This window comes from Antechinus flavipes, chromosome 4 (genome assembly GCF_016432865.1).
Source record: "Antechinus flavipes isolate AdamAnt ecotype Samford, QLD, Australia chromosome 4, AdamAnt_v2, whole genome shotgun sequence".
Lineage (NCBI taxonomy): Eukaryota > Metazoa > Chordata > Mammalia > Dasyuromorphia > Dasyuridae > Antechinus > Antechinus flavipes.
The window spans coordinates 129,430,270-129,445,632 of NC_067401.1; the positions used below are offsets into that span (position 1 = coordinate 129,430,270).

General features: G+C 43.5%; 1 protein-coding gene across 1 annotated transcript in view; it reads right to left on the reverse strand.

Moving 5' to 3' along the window:
* Positions 1-1,657: 1,657 nt before the first annotated feature.
* Positions 1,658-15,363, reverse strand: part of MYCBPAP (MYCBP associated protein) — a 35,383-nt gene continuing 21,677 nt past the window's right edge. Inside the window, exons 10-20 of the mRNA XM_051996616.1 lie at positions 15,151-15,263; positions 13,290-13,401; positions 11,720-11,909; positions 11,151-11,338; positions 10,131-10,277; positions 9,600-9,992; positions 8,873-8,994; positions 6,803-6,918; positions 5,513-5,634; positions 5,165-5,350; positions 1,658-1,832 (exon numbers count right to left, since the gene is read on the reverse strand). Of these exons, the coding sequence (XP_051852576.1) occupies positions 1,734-1,832; positions 5,165-5,350; positions 5,513-5,634; positions 6,803-6,918; positions 8,873-8,994; positions 9,600-9,992; positions 10,131-10,277; positions 11,151-11,338; positions 11,720-11,909; positions 13,290-13,401; positions 15,151-15,263 (1,788 nt within the window). The 3' untranslated portion in view covers positions 1,658-1,733. The remainder of the gene's footprint in view (positions 1,833-5,164; positions 5,351-5,512; positions 5,635-6,802; positions 6,919-8,872; positions 8,995-9,599; positions 9,993-10,130; positions 10,278-11,150; positions 11,339-11,719; positions 11,910-13,289; positions 13,402-15,150; positions 15,264-15,363) is intronic.

A 15,363-nucleotide genomic window follows, 5' to 3' on the forward strand; every position in this document is an offset into this window, starting at 1 on the left:
TTCCCAAAAAAATGCCAAATGGGGTCACGGAGAGTCAGATGCAACCTGAAGAAATCACTTATCATTATAGAAAGTGACTCTAGGCAGTCCTTTAAGACAACTTTAAATTGTGGAGAAGATGCTGACCAGCAGTGGTGGCGGGGATTCCCTGCCCTGGGAGTTCCCTATGTTAAATAAAACCACAAATCTAATTTTTATCCATGTCAGTTTTAACCTTGGTTTTCCCATTTGCAAAAAACAGACAGCGATCGTGATCCATCACATTCAACCAAATTTTTGTGAAGGCAAAAGACCAGAACAATGGCCATAGTTTCTCTTCTCTTCCCTGCCTATGCCCTGCCCCTGTAACTAAATAAAGCTCATTAATGTCTAAGTGCAAAACCTCCACTTAATACCCAAAGCTCCCTGGAGCCACTACTGCTACTTTGGCTCACACTTCATGGAACAAGGCCCAGGACATCACACTTATTATTATTATTATTATTATTACTGACATTAATAATTACAGTGGGTGCCTGAGGATCACAGAGAGCATTTTTTTCCCCAAAGGACTCTAAGCAGCACCTACATTTTATTTCTTCCTTTTGAGGGATAGAATGTGAATCAATTAATTCATATGATATAATTAATGTGAATCCAAAATTTTATAGAAGGGAAAATTAAAATTAAGAGAGACTAAGTAAGTGAGGGAGGAGATTTGAATTCAAGACTCCATATTACATAGTATAATAATAGTTAACATTAATATAGATAGCTCTTTTTTCTTTTGCTGAGGCAATTGGGGTTAAGTGACTTGACCAGGGTCACACAGCTAAGCAATGTTAGGTGTCTGAGGCCAGATTTGGACTCAGATCCTCCTGACTTCAGGGCTGGTGCTCTATCCACTGGGCTACCTAGCTGCCCCTCTAGCTAGCTCTTGAAGATTTACAAAGCACTTTACATAAGCCAATTAATTTGATACCTCACAACAAGCCTGATATTATTATCCTCATGTTATAACTGAGGAAAATGAGGCACACAGAAGTGTGGGAACAAAGGGACAGCTAGCAGGATGACAACCAAAGCCTGTATACAGTTTTGGAGCTTGGGGAGAATGGATTAGGATGACTGACCGCAAATGGTTTGCAGCCCCAGTTATCCCAATTAGAATGGATTAATTACATGCTTTATATAATTTCCTATTACATACATGTACACACACACACACACACACACACACACACACACACACACACTGGAGAGCAGCCTCAAAATAGAGTCAGGTGAGGTAAATGTACTTTTTTGATCTGCCCCGCCACATTCCATTGCCTAGGCATCCGGATGCTGGCTCTTGACCACGAAGCCAGCCTCACAGGTAGGTGGACCTGGGAAGTCTGAAGGAAGGGTACAAAGTGGAAGAGACCAAACAGGGGTGACTCCTTCTCAAGTCACTTCCATCAATGTCCCAACCAGTCCCCTACCAACTCGTTCTTCTTCTTGTCACCCCTGAGGTCATTTCCTCCTGTTACATCATTATCCTCTTGCTGTAGGATGCCCCAGGCTGGAAGGAAAGGCCAGCTGATGTCTGGGGAGCTCTGAGTGTGATGGAAGATGTGGAAAGATCCGGCCAATGACCTGAGTCCTTTGAGATCTAGAAACGTACATTGATAGATGGGAGTTATGGAAACCTACACATTTATTTTTATTTCCCTGATGGCTGCTCAGAGACAGGTCAGGCAGAAAAAGAAAGAGGTTCACCAGACTACAGTATTCCGCCGACTTTCCCCTGAGGTCTTGAGTTCATCAAAAAGCAGCATCATATTAGTCACTAAGGAGTCCAGCAGGCCATACACCTGAAAGATAGAGAGCAGAGCATAATCATAAGACTACTAGAAGCCAAAGCTAGCCTTTAAGCCAATGATGAAAGGGAAATAAATAGTGTGGAGAAGGGGAGGGATCTAGGAGGTAAAAAGACCCTTTTTGGATGGGTATGTTTGTTCGTTTTTAGCAAAACACAGCATGCTGGGTTTGTTTCTGCATAAAGTCAACACCAACAAAAAACTAATGAATTCTATTCCTATCCCTCCAAATCCTCTTCTGTTCATTGTTAAGGAAGATAGGTTTTTATGGGCTTGCCGCATTCTACATGTTATTATTTTGTATTTTGCCATTTTCATTTATTTTAAAGTTTGGTACATGTTTTAGAATTTATTTTTTCTTCAATTTATTTCAACATAATGTTAATTTTAAATGAATAGCATACATATAAACAGTTACATATAGATATTTCCATGTATGGAGAGTACCCACTCATTTCAATTTAATTAATATTCCACATATGAACATGTTTCTTTTTGCATGCATACCCATACCCATACTTCCTCCCCCACCCCTCCACACACAGAGAACACAGTAGACAGAAGGTTAGACTTGGTTATTTCCTTAGGGTATTTTTCCAAAAGTGGGACTACAGAATTAAAGACTATAAAAGGGGAAACAAGGGAAGGGAATATTCATTTATTAAGCACTTATTATATGCCCAGCACTTTACAAATATTATCTCATTTAAAACTCAAGAGAACCTTGGGGATTTTACAGTTGAGAAAACTGAGGGAGATAAGTTAAATGACTTTCCCAGCCAGGGGGCACACAGCTAGTTAGTATCTGAAAATATATTTGAATTCAGGTCTTCCTGATTTCAGACCCAGAATTCTATTCTATTCTGTTCCCTTCCTTCCTTCCTTCCTTCCTTCCTTCCTTCCTTCCTTCCTTCCTTCCTTCCTTCCTTCCTTCCTTCCTTCTTCCTTCCTTCCTTCCTTCCTTCCTTCCTTCCTTCCTTCCTTCCTTCCTTCCTTCCTTCCTTCCTTCCTTCTTTCCTTCCTTCCTTCCTTCCTTCCTTCCTGTCTTTCACTTTCTTTTCCTTCCTTCCTTCCTTCCTTTCTTTTCCTCTTCCTCCAGCTTTCCTTTCTTTTTTCTCCCTTCCCTCAGGGAAGTCTCAGTATCTATACTCCTCTCTCTCTCTCTCTCTCTCTCTCTCTCTCTCTCTCTCTCTCTCTCTGCGTGTCTCTCTCTTTCTCCTCTCTGTCTCTCTCTCTTCTCTCTCTCTCTCTCTCTGTCTCTCTCTGTCTGTGTTTTTCCCTCTCTCTCCTCTCTCTCTCTGTCTGTCTCTCTGTCTCTCTGTCTCTGTCTTTCTCTGTCTCTGTCTCTCTGTCTCTCTCTCACTCTCTCTCTTTCTCCCTCTCTCTTCTCTCTCTCTCTCTCTCTGCGTGTCTCTCTCTTTCTCCTCTCTGTCTCTCTCTTCTCTCTCTCTCTCTCTCTGTCTCTCTCTGTCTGTGTTTTTCCCTCTCTCTCCTCTCTCTCTCTGTCTGTCTCTCTGTCTCTCTGTCTCTGTCTTTCTCTGTCTCTCTGTCTCTCTCTCACTCTCTCTCTTTCTCCCTCTCTCTTCTCTCTCTCTCTCTCTGTCTCTCTGTCTGTCTGTCTCTCTCTGTCTCTGTCTCTCTGTCTCTCACTGTCTGTCTCTCTGTCTCTCTCTGTCTCTGTCTCTCTGTCTGTCTCTCCTCTCTCTTTGTCTCTGTCTCTCTGTCTCTCACTCTCTCTCTGTCTCTGTCTGTCTCTCACTCTCTGTCTTCTCTCTGTCTCTCTCTCACTCTCTCTCTTTCTCCCTCTCTCTTCTCTCTCTCTCTCTCTCTCTCTCTCTCTCTCTCTCTGTATCTCTGTCTGTCCCTCTCTCTGTCTGTCCCTCTCTCTCTCTCTCTCTCTCTCTCTCTCTCTCTCTCTCTCTCTCTCTGTCTCTGTCTCTCTTTTTGCTGAGGCAATTTTCTTGTCCAGGGTCACACAGCCAGGAAGTGTTAAATGTCTGAGGCCAGATTTGAACTCAGGTCTTCCTGACTTCAGGGTTGGTGCTCTACTTACTGCGCCAACTACCTGCCCCCTCTCTCCCTATTTTCCCATAACTCTGCTAACACTGGGTATACTCATTTTTCCAGTCTAAGTCATTACCCTCTGCTTAACAAGGAGAACACAGATTGAAACCATTGATATTAAAGGTAGTAAACTGTCTCTCCAGACTTACCAGGGATCTCCAGGCTTACCCACCACTGCCCACTGAGGATCCTTGAATGTGAGACTGATGCTCAGCTTGTATCAAGCTTCTGTTGCTGATCTTCTTCCCTGAGGGGCACTTGTCTTCTCCATGAACTCCAAAAACTGGTTGGAAGGTCTCCCTTTGGTCTCCCTGGCAGGGCCACGGACTCACCTGCCTGGTCTTATCTATTGCTGGTTCTACAGCAGTCACCAGGTCAGGACCTCTCTTAAGTCCCTCCCAATACTACAGAGAGCAAATAAGAGTATACCAAGCAGGAGAGCTGATCTTGCTGAGGATGGCATGGCAAACACTCAGACACGTGTCTATAATCAGCCAAGCCCTAGGACTCTGCCAGCTTCTGCCTTGATCATCATGTCCTCTAAGATCTCACATGCTTCACTAAGAGTCCCAACAATTCTGAGATGCAGGCTGCCTAAGCCAAAGCTACCTTCTTCAATCACAACTCTCTGGCTCCCTTGCCAGCCTCTATCCCTCCCCTGCCCTTCCATTGTAACCCTCTATCGCTAATCAACTGTCTTTCATTTTCAACCCGCTTCCGACCCTGCCTCATCCCAGAAATAACTTTGTATGTGTTTTTGTATTTCATTTTTTATGTACATGTGTTTCCCCCTACACTTCTTCCCAACAGAACAGCAACTTCTCGGCTGGCAAAGACTGCTTTGTGTTTCTGTTTTTTTAATCCCTACAGAGTGGGACAGAACTTTATCTTTAGTAGATGCTTTATAAATGCCTGCTGAATCTAGCTGAATCTTGTCTTTCCCCCTACCTCCAAAGAGGATCACATCTAACTGCTCTGGAGGAATCGGGATGAAGAGAGGTCCTAGCTCAATCCCTGATACTCACATTAGGGGGAAAAAAGTTCTCTCTTGAGTCTTCCCTTTTGAAATAAGTCGTGCTCCTGTGCCTTAACAACCCTCACTTTTTAGAGAAATTCAAACAACTTTATGAAGGTGCTCTTCCAAGAAAGGGGATTATCATGAGAAAGCAGATCCTGGAAGAGCAGTGGGAAGAGGTAAAGAAAAAAAGACAAGACAGGAAGCAGAGAGGGGAGGAGGCCCCGCCTGTCTCTGCCAGTCTCACCTCAATGTAAAGCCTCTGGTTATATTTCTCCTGGATTTGTGGATCCACTGATTCAGAGGGGGAGATACTCTGCTCCGTAGCCAAGTCATCTCCCAAGATTCTGTCCTTCCCGTTCCGACTTGGGGACTTCTGCATTCTCTTGTCATCCCTTGTCTTGATCTTCTTGCTGTTGAGACGATCACGGTCCTGGAGAAGGCAGCCGCCGTTTTGTGAAAATAAAAATAAAATGGGCTCATGCCCCAGAAGTCTCTCCGAAAATGGTGATGGAGGGAAGCCCAGGGGAAGACACCCAGAAAACTGCTCCCCTGGGCCAAAGGTTAGAGCCATCCCGTACTACAGACCACTCACCTCTTTTCCCGGTGAAAGTCTTGAAGGTATTTTCTTCTCCTCCTTTAGACCAAACAACTTCTTTTCCTGGCCCAAAACTTTTCGGTCCTCTCTTCCAATTTTCCCAGATGGTTTTGCTTCTACTACAGAGAGAATATTCCTGTGTTTCTTTTCTGCTCCTCCACACAACTCCCCAGGGGGCCACTGGCTCTAAAACTGAAGGGTATTTCCTGCTTGGGGGCATAGGATTTCTGCTGTAAAGAAGCTAGATAAAAAATAACTGTAGCACTGATCTGTAAAATGCCTCAAATTCCTTCCAAATGAGGATTCCTTTTTAAAAAACATTTATTGATAATTTTTGTTTGTATATCACCTTCCTTTCGGAGTCTATCCCTCCTCTTCTTGCCTAATTAAGCTACAGATCAGTTCTTTTTCTTTTTCTTTTTTTTTTGGTGGGGGGAGGATAGGGAAGGGGACAATCCAGGTTAAGTGACTTGTCCAGGGTCACACAGCTAGTAAGTGTCTGGGGCCATATTTGAACTCAGATCTTCCTGATTCCAGGACCAATGCTCTATGTACTGTACCATCTAGCTGCACTTCTAGGATCAATTCTTTAAAAAAGGAGAATCTTGGTGGGTCTCCTTAGCCTAAATTTAGCCTCTAGGGAGGATTCTCATAGTGTGAAAAATTAACCTGGAGACTAACACTTGAGATATCTATTTTCCCTCCTCCACCCCACTCAGAGCGCATTCTGTTTGGCTTGTGGTCCGACAAGGCAACTCCATGGTGCAGTGAATAGAGTACCTGACCTGGAGGCAGGAAGAGTTCCCTTCTTGAGCTCAAACATTTACTATACTGTGTGATTCTGGGCAAGTCATTTATCCCTGTTTGCTTCAGTTTCCACATCTGTAAAATGAGTCAGAGAAGGAAATGGCAAACAACTCCAGCTCTTTGTCCAAAAGGGGTCCCAAAGAGTCAGACATGAGTTAAATGACTGACCGACAGCAAAAACCAACAAGGGAAACTTGAAAGCATGTTGACATTAATTCATCTCCTCCCTTCTCTTCTTTTCTCTCTAAAATGAGAGAGTCATATTTGATGAGTTCTAGGCCCTCCTAGCTGGGCAATGCCAGTACTCCCCAGCATGCAGAGGGGAAAAAATAAACTGTTCTAATCCAGCATTTTCAATTAAACACAATTGGGACTCAGCCACAGAGGGGACAAAAATTCTGGGGAGCCGTGTCTCCTCCTGCTCCTATGTAACAAAGGAGGGAAAGACTGAGTGACAGTATAGTGCTAATCATAACTTACTTGGTTCCTCTAGGCCTTCCATATAAAAAGAATCCTTGTCAGGCAGGCCTAATAGAGACTTCAGCCACATGGAATAGCTCACCAGACCATCAATTACATCTCGCCACAGCTGGTAACTAGAGAACAAATACATTCATCTTTCAGGAGGCTAGAATGTGTGTGGGGGAGACACCTTAGAGAGCAGCACCCTAGGGTCTGGGGCAGAAGGCTCTCCTCATTGTAGCTAACCTAGTAGACTGGGCCATTCAAAGATGCTGGCTCCCTTAACCCACCTAGTGAGGCAGATCCTAGTCCATTGAAAACCTCACTGGACCTGCTTTGAGTGGAAATCTGGCTAATGCTGCCCAACAAAGCAGCCAAGGGGCAGCATGAAACGAGAAAACAAGGGCTCAATTTAACCCTCACCACCCAGAAATTTCAGAAAATGCACTTGTTAAGAAATTCCTTCAGCTCCCAGAGGACTGTGTGACCTCTGGCCACAGAGGCAAGAATCAGACCATGACTACACATTCTCACATGAGGACCATTTTCTCTCTCCCTCTATTTTTTTTTTTTTTGTTGTTGTTGTTCAATCATTTCAGTCATGTCTTACTCTTTGTGACCCCATTTGGGTTTTTCTTAGCAAAGGTACTTGCCATTTTCTCTTCCAGCTCCTTTAACAGATGAGGAAACTGGGGCAAAGTGAATTGCTCAAGGTCACACTAAGTGTCTAAGGCTGGAGTTGAATTCTCTAACCCTTCTACTCCCTAGCTACCCATTTCTCAGACCACTCTGCCCCTCACAATGGGTGGTCCCAATTGGGTAGGCTTAACTCTCATTCCCCAAACTCACCTGGGAATGGAATGTTTGAGGAGGAAAAAGATAAGATCTTGGCTGCTTTGGTGACCCCAAGAATTGAGAGTTAAAGTATAATCATTGAATAACTCTACTGGGAGGAAATTTTGCAATCCGAATTTGATCACGTTTCCCAGTAAAGATATTACATCATTTAAAAAGTTTAACTCATATTCAACTTAGAAATAAATGTAGCATTCCATGAAACACACAATGAATCTGTTCACCTTGTCTCATGGCATGCCAGTTTAATCTCTTTCTGGTCTTCCATTAGTCAAAAAACAAGTAAGAAGAACCTCTAGAATTCTGTCTTAATGTAACCATTCATTAAAGAGCAGCAGGGCAAAATATGGTAGCCAGCAATGGTTTAGAGCCATTCTATGCCAATCTATAAGTCAAAAGAGCTACACCTGTTCCCCAAAACTAGAGTTGAAGGGTTCTCTGTAATAGGGGAGAAAGAATAAGGAGATAAAGAATAAATGAAATATATACAAAAACATTCTTAACAGCAATTTTTGTGACGGCAAAAAAACTTCAACAAAACAAAGTAAAGTGGGTGGCCACTGACTGACACATGGCTGAACAAATGGTATTAATGCAATGGAATATTGTTATAATCTAAGAAGCAATGAATATGAAGAATTTTACATGGGGAAATTTGTGAGAAGTAATGCAGAGAAAAGCAAGCAGAACAAGCAAACAATAATAACTGACATTCATTGAGTGCATTCAATTCAGATAGGCTGTCCTCTGTGTATCTTTGTGACGTAGGTACTAATTATGTTATTCTCATTTTAGAGTGGAGGGAACCAAATTTTAGAAGTCATGTGATTTGCAGAAGATCACCTAGCACTAATAAACATTGGAGGTATGATTTGAAATCCTGTCTCCAAGTGCAGAACTCTAGTCCCTACAGCAGGCTTGAAAAAACAACCCTTGAAGGCAGCTGGATTAATGGCAGCGATCACTCCTGGAACCACCCAGGCAAGGATGATAAAAGTTATCTCCCCCCCTCCTTGGTAGAGAAGTGGATGTCTATGGGAGCTGAATTCTACTTTACTTTTGCCAGCCACTTTTTTACTTCACTGGTCAGTTTTGCTTAACTGTTTTTTGTTCCATGGCAGGGTTCAATAGGGGAGTGGTCTATTAGGGAATGTCTGGAGCAGCAACGAAAAAACTTTTTTTAAATGAGGTGATTTGTACCAGGGAGGTGGGTGGGTGGGTGGGGGAACATACCATGTCTGGTACAGGAGGTCTGACTGCAGTGGCTTCTGCTCTGAGCATAGCTCCAGGGCCCTCTTGTTGAGCCTGGTCAGTGCATCCTCTCGCTGTTCCTCTTCAGGGAGCTCCAACACTGCCTAAGGGGCACCAAAGGACAGCAATTCTGCTTGATTTGTCCCCATCAGAGACTCACAAAGGCACAGATCATGGCTAATGTCGACAGCTTCAGACAAAGGAAGGACATTCTGATGGAGCCTCTGCCCTGGAGTGGTTGGGTTATGTGGGGAGAAATGGAAGCGCTTCTGGAAGAATACTCAGCTCTGCTCCCTAGAACTACTGAAGGAGGCTGAGGGCCCTGGCTGGGGTACAGGGATGCCCACAGTTTGGCAAGCCTGACCACAGCACACTGGACTGTGAATAAGGAGAGCCAAGCTCCAGGCCCAGGATCTGCCATTGACTGGGAGACGTTCCCCAATTTGGGGACTTGTTTCTTTCGGTGAAATACAGGAGCTTCCCCAAGTGCTCTCTCTGGTCCCAGCCAGCTCAGACACGGTACATCATCTGTCCCTACCCCATGCCCCAGCCCCAGGGCTGCCCTAACCCACTTCCTGTGAAGGGGACAGCTGGAGGACTCGCCTCCCCGCTCAAGCCTGAGGTCTGCTCAGTCCCCAGGAAGCCTGTGACCCTGGGTGAAAGCATCACATAGAAACTACTCCCATCCTAGCCGCTTCTGGGACAATACCTTTTTGAAATCATCCACACAAAGATTCCACTTGGGGTACTCGGGAATTGTTGTGTCTGACACCTCTGGCAGCTCCATGGGCTCCGCTTCTGGTTCTTTCCGGTCATCAGCAACCTTAAGCACAACACTCTTCGAGGATTGGAGAGATGACTTAGATTCTTTCTTGGCTGAAAGAGTCCTTCTCAAGGCCCTCTGGCTTTCCCCCACAGGGCTTTTTGACTTTTCACTTATTTGGCTCCTATAAGAACCCACCGAGAACTTTGCAATTAATGGTTGCTCCTCTACCTGTCCTGCAGCAGCTTCTTCCTCTTCGGGAGGGGTTGAAGGGGATGGTACCATGTATTCATTCCATAGTTCCTGGAGCTCTCGGACCACTTGATGCTGATAATGTAGCTATAGGAGAAATGAAGAATCAAACACATACACACACACAAGGGTCAGAGCTCAGGAACCAGAGTCGAACCCATCCACAACTTCCTGTTGGCTTCTTGGGCATCTTGCTGGCTCATGGACTCTCTGGCACTCACGCACCTGAGGGTTTCTGTGGGAGAACAGATCTTCCTCGGTGAGGTAAGCATCAACTGGGGATGCAGCTCGCTCAGGGGACCAGACTCCTCTCAGCAGCTCATCCAGCACATCCTCCACAATGGTGATAGCTGCTTGGTTAGCTAGTTGGGCCTGAAGAAAGAAAGGAAAAGCACTAGGACTCAAGCTGTTGCTGCCTATCTGTCCTCCAGACCTTTCCCAAATCACTTTAGGGCAGACGCTTGGTGGAAATAAAGTCACCAATCTCACAACCCAGTCCTCTCTGCTTAAGTCTGTCTCTTCCCTCCACATTCTGCCACAGCTAAAAACGGATGCAAAATCTACGGGTCATTCCCAAGCAGACTTGAAAAGAAGAGATAATGAAGGTAACACATGTAAAGTGCTTTCTAAACCTTAAAGCAATAAATAAACAAATAGATAAAACCTTAAAGCACCATTTGAATGTTAACTGTTACAGGAGAGATATGCTTTTCTCCTTGCTGATATACATGGCCATCATCTTCACTGGAAGTTCCCAGTGTGTGGATGAGGAAGGTTCATTAAAATCTGCAGAACTGGGAAGAGACTGGTGAACATTCACCAACCAGCTAGAAATAATATGTCCAATAGCATGAAGGTCAGGAGACCCAGCATGGCAAGAATATCATAGCTTATGTTTTCCATCATAATTCAGTTAAGGGGGCTTTTTTCTGATTGTTTCAAACCTAGTTTAACTTCTTCCAGAGTCTAATAGGCTACAATACTTTACATAGAAAAGTTTGTCTGGCAGTATAAAGAGCGAGCCCTGGCTCTGGAGCTGAAGGATCTGAGTTCCATAAATCTCAGTGATTTATGATCTTATGATTTTGGGCAAAAGGAATTTTCTGGTAAATAAAACAAAGATCAATAATTTGCCCCTATGGGCAGGGAAGGAGTAATAGAATCCTCATGAACACCCACCAGGAAGGACATGAGGGTAACCTATATAACCTCTGCAAGTGCCAGCCAAACTCTTAAGTCTCTTACCGACAATGCATTTCTTTCTTCCTTCAAAATATCTTGGCTTAGAGCAACACCCCGCAGAGTGACCTGTAGTAAAGCTCCTCCTAACAGGGTTGGGTGGGTTCCAAACTCCCAGTACTCCCTGAAGATTCCTGCATCTGGAGACTTGAAGAAGAAGATGTAGTTCTTCGTTTCCCCAGGAAGAATCACACCTGAACAGGACAAGAATGTAAAATATACCCAAAGTCCAAGTTAACTAAGCACAAAAGCTATACCCCTAGATCTAGCATCCCTCTTCATCTCTTGGAGGGGTGTGTGTGTGTGTGTGTGTGTGTGTGTGTGTGAAGGACAGGGCATCTCACTTCAAGATTCACAACCCAGTCTTCTAAAGGAGAATTTCAATTCTACCCACACCAAGTAAGCTTTTATCTGGCCTCTATACTTACGTATTCTCTATCAAACAAGACTTGGGTTTCAGAGATCAGATTCAGGGAAGCCAGGCAATAATTACATCTTGGTTTCTTTCAGGGACATGCTTGAAATCAACATTATTTTCTGGTTCAGGAAGACTTAGGTCACTTTCTCTTACATACCTTCCTTGGTGTTAAAGTAAAACCGTTGCTGTCTACTGTCCTTAAACTCTTCAAAGGCGTCAGGCTGTTGGAGTCGCCTCCAATTATACCAAATAGCTGCAGTGCCATTGTTTACAACTGTTAGGACAGAAGATGTTCGCTCCCCTTCCATTGTCTCAAAAGTCAAACGGACAGCAATGCCGATTTCTCTCTATGGGAGAGAAGAAGGACAGCTATGAAGCTGATTTGCCTCTGTGGGATAGAAGAGGAACACTGATGCTCATCTGTCTCTATGGGAGAGAAGGGGGATGTTGATGCTCATCTGTCTCTAAGGGAGAGAAGGAAGGCATTGATGCTCATCTGTCTCTATGGGGAAGGGGGACATTGGTGCTCATCTGTCTCTGTGGGAGAGAAGGGGGATGTTGATGCTCATCTGTCTCTATGGGAGAGAAGGGAGACACTGATGCTCATCTGCTTCTATGGGAAAGAAGGGGGACAGCTATGATGCTCATCTGCCTCTATGGGGAAAAGAGAGAATTGATGCTCATCTGTCTCTATGGGAGAGAAGGGGGACATTGATGCTCATCTTTTTTATGGGAGAGAAGGGGGACAGTGATGCTGATCTACCTCTGTGAGAGAGAAGAGGGACACTGATATTCATCTGTCTCTAAGGAAAGAAGGAAGGCATTGATGCTCATCTGTCTCTATGGGGAAGGGGGACATTGGTGCTCATCTGTCTTTATAGAAGAGAAGAGGGACGTTGATGCTCATCTGCCTCTATGAGAGAGAAGAGGGACATTGATGCTTATCTGTTTCTATGGGAGAGAAGGGGACCATGAGTCTCTCTCTATGGGGAAGAAGGATGAGAGCTATGATACCCATCTGCCTCTATGGACAAAAGAGAGAAAAGTCAGTTTGATCCCCCAATGGAGGACTCTACTCTCAAATGGAGCTGTGGAGACTGAAAGCAAATTTCTGATGGTGACTACCTCAGGAATTGTCACTGACAGGAGGAGATATAAAATATATTCCAAACTGTAGCTGGAAGCCCTAAAGTTAGTGTTAATGTCAACTTCCCACCTGGGAGGGTTCTTTAGTTCTTGGAGGATATCATGAAATCTTTTTCCCTGTTCAGGAAAAGTTGACTTGTATGTTTGCTTAGAGATAAAGCAGCAGGTAAGATAGGCAGGGGGTTGGGGAGGGGGACAGTGGAAAGAAAACTGGAATCCAAGGACTTGGGCTGGAATCTCTGCTCTGTTGATTACTACTTGTGGGGCCGTAAGCAACTCACTCAGTCTCTTGATTCCTTGAGATTTTATGTGGAAAATGAGAAGATTAGATTTGGTAAATACTGAGTCCCCTTCCAGATTTAAGGCTATCAGTCTAAGGGTCAAAAGACTTGAGAGTCCCTTACAGTCTTCTGATTTTGTTCTTATTCAAGTCAGTCCTATTGCCACTTTCAGATGGAGCAGTCCTTGTCATTTTACCAACGTCACCTTCAGGGTAGGAAGGATCAGCCCTTTTTCCTGGTGAGGCTATGGTACAAGCCTCAGTTTGAGTTTAAAAGAACACAAAGGTATACAGGATTTACCTCTCCTGGTGGTAGGGTACTGTCAAGCCAGCATGCTGGTTTCCCACAGAACAGCAAAGAAGGACCAACAAAGGGCATGGGAGCTACATCGTGATAGTCAGGTAAAGGACTTCTGGAAGACAAATCAATGACATATTATCTGTAAGGATGTTCTTCTGAAGTATCTAGAGAAAGGGCAGCCAGGACATTCAGATCAGAATAAAGGTAGATGAGATTGGGAGATGCTCAAGGCATAGCATCCTCATCATCAACATGCATTTATTGAGTGCTTGCTGCTTCCAGGTCCCATTGCTAAATGCAGATGATAATTAGGTGGTGCAATGGACCAACCACTGGATTAGAGTCAGGAAGTCCTGAGTTCAAATCAAGCCTCAAGATACTTCCTGTCACTTAACCTTTGCCGGCCTCAGTTGCCTCATTTGGAAAATGATGATAATAATAGCACCTACATGGAGTTATTATGAAGTTAAAATGCAAGAATGCAATAATGATTACACAGAATTCAAAACCTTAAAGCATTATATAAATGCAAGCTATCATGAGACAAGAGGTAAAAACATATTCCCTGCCCTCAAGAAGCTGTCATTCCATTATTGTTCTGTAAGAAATGACCAGCAGGATGAATACAGAGAGGACTGGCGAGACTTACATAAACTGATGCTAAGTGAAATGAGCAGAACCAGGAGATCATTATACACTTCGACAACGATATTGTATGAGGACATATTTTGATGGAAGTGGATTTCTTTGACAAAGAGACCTGAGTTTCAATTGATAAATGACGGACAAAAGCAGCTACACCCAAAGAAAGAACACTGGGAAACGAATGTGAACTATCTGCATTTTTGTTTTTCTTCCCGGGTTATTTATACCTTCTGAATCCAATTCTCCCTATGCAACAAGAGAACTGTTCAGTTCTGCAAACATATATTGTATCTAGGATATACTGCAACATATCCAACATATAAAGGACTGCTTGCCATCTAGGGGAGGGGGCGGAGGGAGGGAGGGAGGGAAAAAAAATCGGAACAGAAACGAGTGTCAATATAGAGTAATTATTAAATAAAAATTAAATTTAAAAAAATAAATAAATAAATTTGAAATGTCAAAAAAAAAATAAAATAAAATTCAAAAAAAAAAAAAAAGAAGAAGCTGTCATCCCAATGGGAGAAACTACTTGCAAATAACTATGTCCACACAAGATCTATATAGTGCAAATGGGAAGTAATTTCAAGAGGAGGTGGCTAGCAGTAGTAGAAGATCTGTAAAAACTTCCTTTAGGAGTGGGATTGTAGCTTAGCCCTGAAGAACCCAGGCCAAGAAGGAGGAAGCATTCTAGACATGAGAGACAGCAAGTAAAAAGACCACTGGGTCAAGAAATGAAGTGTTGGGCAAAAAAGGCCATGTACAGAGTACATGGAAGGGAGTGAAATGTAATTAAACTGAAAAGGCATGAAGGAGCAAGGTTGTGAAGGGCTTTAAAAGCCAAACAGAAAAAACTCCTAAAATCTCCAAGTCCTCAAACTATTGAATCATTGATTATATGCAAAATGGATTTAATAATTATTTATAATGACTAATGTAGAAATGTACAAGAAAAGCATCTCGCAGATGCAGAATAATAGTTAATTCTGCAAAAGCAGAATATTAACAGTGTGAGAGAGGAGGCTGAAAGAGAAATCTGAAAAGGATTAGTCTAAGGAGGGCGGGCTACTAGACAGAATTAGTAGAGTGGGCTGGCCCTGAACAGAAACACAAATGCTAGAAGGGACTAATACATTGGAATGCACACAAGGAATACATGAAATGATATCCCACAGTAGATATTATTCACTCTCCCCTGACATCAAATCCAACTCACGAAGGCTGTTGTTCAGATGTACTTTCTTTGACATCCTTAAGGCCTGGGAAGTGCTGTGCAGAGACAGATGAGAAAGGCTGTCCTTTACCAACAACTTCGAGGCCATCAATGTCCTTAATTCAAAATGGAAAAAAAGAGCAAAGGGGAATGAGTTCACCTTTTCCAAAATGACATAAGTATTCCACTGGAGGCTTCATATTAAGAAGAGCAGAA